At 37.0% G+C, this 13,422-nt stretch overlaps 1 protein-coding gene across 1 annotated transcript in view; it reads right to left on the bottom strand.

Annotated features, from left to right (window-relative positions):
* LOC128692256 (solute carrier family 7 member 14) overlaps window positions 1-6,659 on the bottom strand; it is a 72,410-nt gene extending 65,751 nt beyond the window's left edge. The window contains exons 1-2 of the mRNA XM_070096258.1: window positions 6,636-6,659; window positions 5,939-6,212 (exon numbers count right to left, since the gene is read on the bottom strand). Coding sequence (XP_069952359.1) covers window positions 5,939-6,212; window positions 6,636-6,659 — 298 coding nt within the window. The remainder of the gene's footprint in view (window positions 1-5,938; window positions 6,213-6,635) is intronic.
* Window positions 6,660-13,422: the final 6,763 nt, after the last annotated feature.

Below are 13,422 nucleotides of genomic sequence, written 5' to 3'. Positions count from 1 at the left end.
ATAAACTACATACTACAACATGATGAACTACCACATGATAAACTACCACATGATAAACTACATACTACAACATGATGAACTACCACATGATAAACTACCACATGATAAACTACCACATGATAAACTACATACTACAACATGATGAACTACCACATGATAAACTACCACATGATAAACTACATAATACAACATGATGAACTACCACATGATGAACTACCATATGATAAACTACATACTACAACATGATGAACTACCACATGATAAACTACCACATGATAAACTACATAATACAACATGATGAACTACCACATGATAAACTACATACTACAACATGATGAACTACCACATGATGAACTACCATATGATAAACTACATACTACAACATGATGAACTACTACATGATAAACTACATACAACATGATGAACTACCACATGATAAACTACATAATACAACATGATGAACTACCACATGATAAACTACATACAACATGATGAACTACCACATGATAAACTACATAATACAACATGATGAACTACCACATGATAAACTACATAATACAACATGATGAACTACCACATGATAAACTACATAATACAACATGATGAACTACCACATGATAAACTACATACTACAACATGATGAACTACTACATGATAAACTACATACAACATGATGAACTACCACATGATAAACTACATACTACAACATGATGAACTACCACATGATAAACTACCACATGATAAACTACATACTACAACATGATAAACTACATACTACCACATGAACTACCACATGATAAACTACATACTACAACATGATGAACTACCACATGATAAACTACATACTACAACATGATAAACTACCACATGATAAACTACATACTACAACATGATGAACTGCCACATGATAAACTACCACATGATAAACTACATACTACAACATGATGAACTACCACATGATAAACTACATACTACAACATGATGAACTACCACATGATAAACTACCACATGATAAACTACATACAACAACATGATGAACTACCACATGATAAACTACATACTACAACATGATGAACTACCACATGATAAACTACATACTACAACATGATGAACTACCACATGATAAACTACATACTACAACATGATGAACTACCACATGATGAACTACCACATGATAAACTACATACTACAACATGATGAATTACCACATGATAAACTACATACTACAACATGATGAACAACCACATGATAAACTACATACTACAACATGATGAACTACCACATGATAAACTACCACATGATAAACTACATACTACAACATGATGAACTACCACATGATAAACTACATACTACAACATGATGAACTACCACATGATAAACTACCACATGATAAACTACATACTACAACATGATGAACTACCACATGATAAACTACCACATGATAAACTACCACATGATAAACTACATACTACAACATGATGAACTACCACATGATAAACTACCACATGATAAACTACATAATACAACATGATGAACTACCACATGATGAACTACCATATGATAAACTACATACTACAACATGATGAACTACCACATGATAAACTACCACATGATAAACTACATAATACAACATGATGAACTACCACATGATAAACTACATACTACAACATGATGAACTACCACATGATGAACTACCATATGATAAACTACATACTACAACATGATGAACTACTACATGATAAACTACATACAACATGATGAACTACCACATGATAAACTACATAATACAACATGATGAACTACCACATGATAAACTACATACAACATGATGAACTACCACATGATAAACTACATAATACAACATGATGAACTACCACATGATAAACTACATAATACAACATGATAAACTACCACATGATAAACTACATAATACAACATGATGAACTACCACATGATAAACTACATACTACAACATGATGAACTACCACATGATAAACTACATACTACAACGTGATGAACTACCACATGATAAACTACCACATGATAAACTACATACTACAACATGATAAACTACATACTACCACATGAACTACCACATGATAAACTACATACTACAACATGATAAACTACATACTACCACATGAACTACCACATGATAAACTACATACTACAACATGATGAACTACCACATGATAAACTACATACTACAACATGATAAACTACCACATGATAAACTACATACTACAACATGATGAACTGCCACATGATAAACTACCACATGATAAACTACATACTACAACATGATGAACTACCACATGATAAACTATCACATGATAAACTACCACATGATAAACTACATACTACAACATGATGAACTACCACATGATAAACTACATACTACAACATGATGAATTACCACATGATAAACTACATACTACAACATGATGAACTACCACATGATAAACTACATACTACAACATGATGAACTACCACATGATAAACTACATACTACAACATGATGAACTACCACATGATAAACTACCACATGATAAACTACATACTACAACATGATGAACTACCACATGATAAACTACCACATGATAAACTACATAATACAACATGATGAACTACCACATGATAAACTACATACTACAACATGATGAACTACCACATGATAAACTACATACTACAACATGATGAACTACCACATGATAAACTACCACATGATAAACTACATACTACAACATGATGAACTACCACATGATAAACTACCACATGATAAACTACATAATACAACATGATGAACTACCACATGATGAACTACCATATGATAAACTACATACTACAACATGATGAACTACCACATGATAAACTACATACTACAACATGATGAACTACCACATGATAAACTACATACTCCAACATGATGAACTACCACATGATAAACTACATACTACAACATGATGAACTACCACATGATAAACTACATACTACAACATGATGAACTACCACATGATAAACTACATACTACAACATGATGAACTACCACATGATAAACTACATACTACAACATGATGAACTACCACATGATGAACTACATACTACAACATGATGAACTACCACATGATAAACTACATACTACAACATGATGAACTACCACATGATAAACTACATACTACAACATGATGAACTACCACATGATAAACTATAAACTACATACTACAACATGATGAACTACCACATGATAAACTACATACTACAACATGATGAACTACCACATGATAAACTACCACATGATAAACTACATACTACAACATGATGAACTACCACATGATAAACTACCACATGATAAAGTACATAATACAACATGATGAACTACCACATGATAAACTACATACTACAACATGATGAACTACCACATGATAAACTACATACTACAACATGATGAACTACCACATGATAAACTACATACTACAACATGATGAACTACCACATGATAAACTACCACATGATAAACTACATACTACAACATGATGAACTACCACATGATAAACTACCACATGATAAACTACATAATACAACATGATGAACTACCACATGATAAACTACATACTACAACATGATGAACTACCACATGATAAACTACATACTACAACATGATGAACTACCACATGATAAACTACATACTACAACATGATGAACTACCACATGATAAACTACATACTACAACATGATGACCTACCACATGATAAACTACATACTACAACATGATGAACTACAAAATAATGAACTACCACATGATAAACTACATACTACAACATGATGAACTACCACATGATGAATTATCTGTCTTCATGGCACCTGCCCATAAAACAGATTACCGGCAAAGGAATAATTAAGAAATATTAAAAATCACATTTGTAAGTGTTCCTACAGATCCTCCAGCAACATCAGATACAGGTCTTAACAGTATCAAGCTTGGAATCATCACTCATCTGTATATCTAACATTGTCAACCAGAACAACGGCTTTTACAAAATAGCCGAACTCTTTTGCCAGGAGACCTCATGGTTATGCACACTAGCCCGTCCCGTGCACGTCCGTCTCAAATACAACCTACCCAACATTCTCCACCTGACTCTCCACACTATATATACTTATGTACTCTTCACCCAGGTAGATCTGTTTGTGACTTGATGAAGCTCACTGTTTGGGCCAAACGTAGTCAATAAAGAATCGCATTATGATGCATTTGTGCGTATTTTTTCCGAGTGCATTCAGTAACTTGGCAGAAACCACTAGTTTGGTAATGTTTTAAGAGACTGCAGGAATATACACGCTCATAGTAAGAGTCCTTAGAATGTGACAACCTGCGGGTAGTGAATGACTGACCTTCACACCTGGGTGTAAGTATAAAGTCAGCTAGTCTGAATTTACCTCCCCCCCCTCTCACTTTGATTTATGTATATAACTCGTAGTTTATCCTCGTTATAGCCCTGGGTTCCTGGCAACTGTAATGGCAATAAACGACCAAACTTTTTGACAGACTATAGAGGGAATGTGGGTTGTGCGGTGATCAGTGATACCAGCCAGTGACGTACTGGGTATTCAGTGATACTAGCGAGTTACTGGGTGGTCACTTATACCAGCGAAGTACTGGGTGATCACTAATACCAGTGAAGTACTGGGTGATCACTAATACCAGTGAAGTACTGGGTGATCACTAATACCAGTGAAGTACTGGGTGATCACTAATACCAGTGAAGTACTGGGTGATCACTAATACCAATGAATTCAGTACTGGGTGATCACTAATACCAGTGAAGTTACTGGGTGATCACTAATACCAGTGAGGTACTGGGTGGCTACTAATACCAGTGAAGTACTGGGTGGCCACTAATACCAGTGAAGTACTGGGTGGGCACAAATACAAGTGAGGTGCTGGGTGGTCACTAATACCAGTGAAGTACTGGGTAGTCACTAATACCAGAGGGGGGCTGGATGGTCACTAATACCAGTGAAGTAATGGGTGGTCATTAATACCAATGAGGTACTGGGTGGTCGCTAATACCAGTTAAGTACTGGGTGGTCACTAATACCAGTGAAATACTGGGTGGTCACTAATACCGGTAAGGTACTGGGTGGTCACTTATAACAGTGAGGTACTGGATGGTCACTAATACCAGTGAGGTACTGGGTGGTTACTAATACCAGTTAAGTACTGGGTGGTCACTAATATCAGTGAGATACTGGGTGGTCACTAATACCAGTAAGGTACTGGGTGGTCACTTATAACAGTGAGGTACTGGATGGTCACTAATACCAGTGAGGTACTGGGTGGTCACTAATACCAGTAAGGTACTGGGTGGTCACTAATACCAGTGAGGTACTGGGTGGTCACTAATACCAGTGAAATACTGGGTGGTCACTAATACCAGTAAGGTACTGGGTGGTCACTAATACCAGTGAGGTACTGGGTGGTCACTAATACCAGTGAGGTACTGGGTGGTCACTAATACCAGTAAGGTACTGGGTGGTCACTAATACCAGTGAGGTACTGGGTGGTCACTTATAGCAGTGAGGTACTGGGTGGTCACTAATACCAGTGAGGTACTGGGTGGTCACTTATACCAGTGAGGTACTGGGTGGTCACTTATAGCAGTGAGGTACTGGGTGGTCACTACAATATAATCAAGCCTTCAAAGGGACTGCTCCTTGGTAAAGGGCTCTTGATTTAAGAAATTGGAGCCCAGTTCCTCCTCCTTGGATGAAACGTCTGTGCTTACCATTTGTCATGCGGTGTTTAAGCCCAACGACTCTAGTCCTTGCTAATATACACGATTATTTTAACACAACACACACACACACACACACACACACACACACACACACACACACACACACACACACACACACACAGCATAAACACAGGTCTCACCTGAGAATATAGACGCTATAGCAGCTATGGTAAAGGAAAGTATGACACCAGGTCCAGCGATATTCTTGGCCACCATACCAGCTACCAGGTACATACCAGTACCCACACATGACCCTACGCCCAGAGAGGTCAGGTCAACAGTGGTCAGCACCTTCTTGAGCTTAGTGTCAGAACTCTCATCTCCCTGAAAGCGAGCTGGGTCCTTTGTGCGTATCAGCTTACCGAAGAGTGCGTAGCCTTCCTGACGCAAGCGTTCCCGATCCAGAGCTACCATCTGTAAGTAAGCAAGTAAGTAAGGAATCAGGTAAGTAAGTATGTAAATAAGTAAGTTTATTTAGGTACAGGTACATATAAATATAAATTATCATACATAACATGTGTGTAGATCATCTGGCAGAGGATAACCCAGGAAATGTCGGATAAAATGCCTTACTTGGATCTTTGGGAAACATTCTGAGAGGTCACTGTCTCTCTGAGGTCACTGTCTCTCCGAGAGGTCACTGTCTTTCTCAGAGGTCACTGTCTCTCTCAGAAGTCACTGTCTCAGAGGTCACTGTCTCTCAGAAGTCACTGTCTCTCTCAGAGGTCACTCTGTCTCAGAAGTCACTGTCTCTCTCAGAGGTCACTCTGTCTCAGAAGTCACTGTCTCTCTCAGAGGTCTCTGCTGTCCTCCAATTTTCAACATGTCTCTTATTACCTCTGCCTGAGTATACACGCTCATATCTCCCCCTCACATCTCCCCCTCACACTTCCCCTCACACTTCCCCTCATACTTGCCCTCATATCTCACATAATATCTCATAATATTTACTGACAGTCCAATAATGTTTTCTAATGTGGAGGAACCAGGTGCCCGAGTCTGTAGTTACTGTTGTAGTTACTGTTGTGGTTACTGTTGTAGTTACTGTTGTAGTTACTGTTGTTGTTACTGTTGTTGTTACTGTTGTTGTTACTGTTGTAGTTACTGTTGTTGTTACTGTTGTTGTTACTGTTGTTGTTACTGTTGTTGTTACTGTTGTTGTTACTGTTGTTGTTACTGTTGTTGTTACTGTTGTAGTTACTGTTGTTGTTACTGTTGTGGTTACTGTTGTTGTTACTGTTGTTGTTACTGTTGTTGTTACTGTTGTTGTTACTGTTGTTGTTACTGTTGTTACTGTTGTGGTTACTGTTGTGGTTACTGTTGTAGTTACTGTTGTTGTTACTGTTGTGGTTACTGTTGTAGTTTCTGTTGTTGTTACTATTGTAGTTACTGTTGCAGTTACTGCTGTTGTTACTGTTGTTGTTACTGTTGTTGTTACTGTTGTTGTTACTGTTGTTGTTACTGTTGTTGTTACTGTTGTTGTTACTGTTGTAGTTACTGTTGTTGTTACTGTTGTGGTTACTGTTGTTGTTACTGTTGTTGTTACTGTTGTTGTTACTGTTGTTGTTACTGTTGTTGTTACTGTTGTTACTGTTGTGGTTACTGTTGTGGTTACTGTTGTAGTTACTGTTGTTGTTACTGTTGTGGTTACTGTTGTAGTTTCTGTTGTTGTTACTGTTGTGGTTACTGTTGTTGTTACTGTTGTGGTTACTGTTGTAGTTACTGTTCTTGTTACTGTTGTGGTTACTGTTGTAGTTACTGTTGTTGTTACTGTTGTGGTTACTGTTGTGGTTACTGTTGTAGTTGCTGTTGTTGTTACTGTTGTAGTTACTGTTGTTGTTACTGTTGTGGTTACTGTTGTGGTTACTGTTGTAGTTACTGTTGTTGTTACTATTGTAGTTACTGTTGCAGTTACTGCTGTTGTTACTGTTGTGGTTACTGTTGTAGTTACTGTTGTTGTTACTGTTGTTGTTACTGTTGTTGTTACTGTTGTTGTTACTGTTGTTGTTACTGTTGTAGTTACTGTTGTTGTTACTGTTGTGGTTACTGTTGTAGTTACTGTTGTTGTTACTGTTGTGGTTACTGTTGTGGTTACTGTTGTAGTTGCTGTTGTTGTTACTGTTGTAGTTACTGTTGTTGTTACTGTTGTGGTTACTGTTGTGGTTACTGTTGTGGTTACTGTTGTAGTTACTGTTGTAGTTACTGTTGTAGTTACTGTTGTAGTTACGGTTGTGGTTACTGTTGTGGTTACTGTTGTTGTTACTGTTGTGGTTACTGTTGTGGTTACTGTTGTAGTTACTGTTGTTGTTACTGTTGTGGTTACTGTTGTGGTTACTGTTGTTGTTACTGTTGTGGTTACTGTTGTGGTTACTGTTGTAGTTACTGTTGTTGTTACTGTTGTGGTTACTGTTGTAGTTACTGTTGTGGTTACTGTTGTGGTTACTGTTGTGGTTACTGTTGTAGTTACTGTTGTTGTTACTGTTGTTGTTACTGTTGTGGTTACTGTTGTGGTTACTGTTGTGGTTACTGTTGTGGTTACTGTTGTTGTTACTGTTGTGGTTACTATTGTGGTTACTGTTGTTGTTACTGTTGTTGTTACTGTTGTGGTTACTGTTGTGGTTACTGTTGTAGTTAGTGTTGTGGTTACTGTTGTGGTTACTGTTGTGGTTACTGTTGTAGTTACTGTTGTAGTTACTGTTGTAGTTACTGTTGTAGTTACTGTTGTAGTTACTGTTATAGTTACTGTAGTGGTTACTGCTGTAGTTACTGTTGTGGTTTCTGTTGTAGTTACTGTTGTGGTTACTGCTGTAGTTATTGTTTTGGTTACTGCTGTAGTTACTGTTGTAGTCACTGTTGTGGTTACTGTTGTAGTTACTGTTGTAGTTACTGTTGTGGTTACTGCTGTAGTTACTGTTGTGGTTACTGCTGTAGTTACTGCTGTAGTTACTGTTGTAGTTACTGCTGTAGTTACTGCTGTAGTTACTGCTGTAGTTACTGCTGTAGTTACTGTTGTAGTTACTGCTGTAGTTACTGCTGTAGTTACTGCTGTAGTTACTGCTGTAGTTACTGCTGTAGTTACTGTTGTAGTTACTGCTGTAGTTACTGCTGTAGTTACTGTTGTAGTTACCGTTGTGGTTACTGCTGTAGTTACGGTTGTGGTTACTGCTGTAGTTACTGTTGTATTTACTGTTGTGGTTACTGTTGTAATTACTGTTGTGGTTACTGTTGTGGTTACTGTTGTAGTTACTGTTGTGGTTACTGCTGTAGTTACTGTTGTGGTTACTGCTGTAGCCACTGTTGTGGTTACTGCTGTAGTTACTGTTGTGGTTACTGCTGTAGTCACTGTTGTAGTTACTGCTGTAGTAACTGTTGTGGTTACTGCTGTAGTTACTGTTGTGGTTACTGCTGTAGTTACTGTTGTGGTTACTGCTGTAGATACTGTTGTGGTTACTGCTGTAGTTACTGTTGTGGTTACTGCTGTAGTTACTGTTGTGGTTACTGTTGTAGTTGCTGTTGTGGTTACTGCTGTAGTTACTGTTGTGGTTACTGTTGTAGTTACTGTTGTAGTTACTGCTGTAGTTACTGTTGTGGTTACTGCTGTAGTTACTGTTGTGGTTACTGCTGTAGTTACTGTTGTGTTTACTGTTGTAGTTACTGTTGTGGTTACTGCTGTAGTTACTGTTGTGGTTACTGCTGTAGTTACTGTTGTGGTTACTGCTGTAGTTACTGTTGTGGTTACTGCTGTAGTTACTGTTGTGGTTACTGTTGTATTTACTGTTGTGGTTACTGCTGTAGTCACTGTTACTATTGAAGTTACTGTTTTAATTACCGTTACTCTTGTAGTTACTGTTATTCTTGTAGTTACTGTTGTAGTTACTGTTACTCTTGTAGTTACTGTTACTCTTGTAGTTACTGTTACTCTTGTAGTTACTGTTACTCTTGTAGTTACTGTTGTAGTTACTGTTGTAGTTACTGTTACTCTTGTAGTTACTGTTACTCTTATAGTTATTGTTGTAGTTACTGTTGTGGATACTGCTGTAGTCACTGTTGCGCTTGAAGTTACTGTTGTAATTACTGTTACTCTTATAGTTACTGTTACTCTTGTAGTTACTGTTACTCTTGTAGTTACTGTTACTCTTGTAGTTACTGTTGTAGTTACTGTTACTCTTGTAGTTACTGTTACTCTTGTAGTTACTGTTACTTTTGTAGTTACTGTTACTCTGTAGTTACTGTTACTCTTGTAGTTACTGTAATTCTTGTAGTTACTGTTACTCTTGTAGTTACTGTTACTCTTGTATTTACTGTTGCTCGGTAGTTACTGTTACTCTTGTAGTTACTGTTACTCTGTAGTTACTGTTACTCTGTAGTTACTGTTACTCTGTAGTTACTGTTACTCTGTAGTTACTGTTACTCTTGTAGTTATTGTTACTCTTGTAGTTACTGTTACTCTTGTAGTTACTGTTACTCTGTAGTTACTGTTACTCTTGTAGTTACTGTTGCTCTGTAGTTACTGTTACTCTGTAGTTACTGTTAATCTGTAGTTACTGTTACTCTGTAGTTACTGTTACTCTGTAGTTACTGTTACTCTTGTAGTTATTGTTACTCTTGTAGCTACTGTTATTCTTGTAGTTACTGTTACTCTTGTAGTTACTGTTACTCTGTGGTTACTGTTACTCTGTAGTTACTGTTACTCTGTAGTTACTGTTACTCTGTAGTTACTGTTACTCTTGTAGTTACTGTTACTCTTGTAGTTACTGTTACTCTTGTAGTTACTGTTACTCTGTAGTTACTGTTACTCTTGTACTTACTGTTATTCTTGTAGTTACTGTTACTCTGTAGTTACTGTTACTCTGTATTTACTGTTATTCTGTAGTTATTGTTACTCTTGTAGTTACTGTTACTCTTGTAGTTACTGTTACTCTTGTAGTTACTGTTACCCTTGTAGTTACTGTTACTCTTGTAGTTACTGTTACTCTGTAGTTACTGTTATTCTGTAGTTACTGTTACTCTGTAGTTACTGTTACTCTGTAGTTACTGTTACTATTGTAGTTACTGTTACTCTTGTAGTTACTGTTATTCTTGTAGTTACTGTTACTCTGTAGTTACTGTTACCCTTGTAGTTGCTGTTACTCTGTAGTTACTATTACTCTGTAGTTACTGTTACTCTGTAGTTACTGTTACTCTGTAGTTACTGTTGCTCTGTAGTTACTGTTACTCTGTAGTTACTGTTACTCTGTAGTTACTGTTACTCTGTAGTTACTGTTACTCTGTAGTTACTGTTACTCTGTAGTTACTTTTACTCTGTAGTTGCTGTTACTCTGTAGTTACTGTTACTCTGTAGTTACTGTTGCTCTGTAGTTACTGTTACTCTCTAGTTACTGTTACTCTGTAGTTACTGTTGCTCTGTAGTTACTATTACTCTGTAGTTACTGTTACTCTGTAGTTACTGTTGCTCTGTAGTTATTGTTACTCTTGTAGTTACTGTTACTCTTGTAGTTACTGTTACTCTTGTAGTTACTGTTACCCTCGTAGTTGCTGTTACTCTGTAGTTACTGTTACTCTTTAGTTACTGTTACTCTGTAGTTACTGTTACTCTGTAGTTACTGTTGCTCTGTAGTTACAGTTACTCTGTAGTTCCTGTTACTCTGTAGTTACTGTTGCTCTGTAGTTACTGTTACTCTGTAGTTAGTGTTACTCTGTAGTTACTGTTGCTCTGTAGTTACTGTTGCTCTGTAGTTACTGTTACTCTGTAGTTACTGTTGCTCTGTAGTTACTGTTACTCTGTAGTTACTGTTACTCTGTAGTTACTGTTGTTCTGTAGCTACTATTACTCTGTAGTTACTGTTACTCTGTAGTTACTGTTGCTCTGTAGTTACTGTTGCTCTGTAGTTACTGTTACTCTGCAGTTACTGTTGCTCTGTAGTTGCTGTTACTCTGTAGTTACTGTTACTCTGTAGTTACTGTTACTCTGTAGTTACTGTTACTCTTGTAGTTACTGTTACTCTTGTAGTTACTGTTACTCTGTAGTTACTGTTACTCTGTAGTTACTGTTACTCTTGTAGTTACTGTTATTCTTGTAGTTACTGTTACTCTTGTAGTTACTGTTACTCTGTAGTTACTGTTACTCTGTAGTGACTGTTACTCTGTACTTACTGTTACACTTGTAGTTACTGTTACTCTGCAGTTACTGTTACTCTGCAGTTACTGTTACTCTTGTAGTTACTGTTACTCTGTAGTTACTGTTACTCTGTAGTTACTGTTGCTCTGTAGTTACTGTTACTCTGTAGTTGCTGTTAATCTGTAGTTACTGTTGCTCTGTAGTTACTGTTGCTCTGTAGTTACTGTTACTCTGTAGTTACTGTTACTCTGTAGTTACTGTTGCTCTGTAGTTACTGTTACTCTGTAGTTACTGTTGCTCTGTAGTTACTGTTGCTCTGTCGTTTCTGCTACTCTGTAGTTACTGTTGCTCTGTAGTTACTGTTACTCTGTAGTTACTGTTACTCTTGTAGTTACTGTTACTCTGTAGTTACTGTTACTCTGTAGTTACTGTTACTCTGTAGTTACTGTTACTCTGTAGTTACTGTTACTCTGTAGTTACTGTTACTCTGTAGTTACTGTTGCTCTGTAGTTACTGTTACTCTTGTAGTTACTGTTACTCTTGTAGTTACTGTTACTCTGTAGTTAGTGTTACTCTGTAGTTACTGTTACTCTGTAGTTACTGTTAATCTGTAGTTACTGTTACTCTGTAGTTACTGTTGCTCTGTAGTTACTGTTACTCTGTAATTACTGTTGCTCTGTAGTTACTGTTGCTCTGTAGTTACTGTTTCTCTGTAGTTACTGTTACTCTGTAGTTACTGTTGCTCTGTAGTTACTGTTGCTCTGTAGTTACTGTTACTCTGTAGTTACTGTTACTCTGTAGTTACTGTTACTCTGTAGTTACTGTTGCTCTGTAGTTACTGTTGCTCTGTAGTTACTGTTACTCTGTAGTTACTGTTGCTCTGTAGTTACTGTTGCTCTGTAGTTACTGATACTCTGTAGTTACTGTTGCTCTGTAGTTACTGTTGCTGTAGTTACTGTTGCTCTGTAGTTACTGCTGCTCTGTAGTTACTTTTACTCTGTAGTTATTGCTACACTTGTAGTTACTGTTGCTCTGTAGTTACTGTTACTCTGTAGTTACTGTTACTCTGTAGTTACTGTTGCTCTGTAGTTACTGTTGCTCTGTAGTTACTGTTACTCTGTAGTTTTTGCTACACTTGTAGTTACTGTTATTCTTGTAGTTACTGTTACTCTGTAGTTACTGTTACTCTGTAGTTACTGTTACTCTGTAGTTTCTGTTGCTCTGTAGTTACTGTTGCTCTGTAGTTACTGTTACTCTGTAGTTTTTGCTACACTTGTAGTTACTGTTATTCTTGTAGTTACTGTTACTCTGTAGTTACTGTTACTCTGTAGTTACTGTTGCTCTGTAGTTACTGTTGCTCTGTATTTACTGTTACTCTGTAGTTATTGCTACACTTGTAGTTACTGTTACTCTTGCAGTTACTGTTGTAGTTACTGTTACTCTTGTAGTTACTGTTACTCTTGTAGTTACTGTTATTCTTGTAGTTACTGTTACTCTTGGAGTTAC

This window comes from Cherax quadricarinatus, chromosome 53 (genome assembly GCF_038502225.1).
Source record: "Cherax quadricarinatus isolate ZL_2023a chromosome 53, ASM3850222v1, whole genome shotgun sequence".
Classification (NCBI taxonomy): domain Eukaryota; kingdom Metazoa; phylum Arthropoda; class Malacostraca; order Decapoda; family Parastacidae; genus Cherax; species Cherax quadricarinatus.
This window is presented reverse-complemented; position numbering and strand designations above follow the sequence as displayed.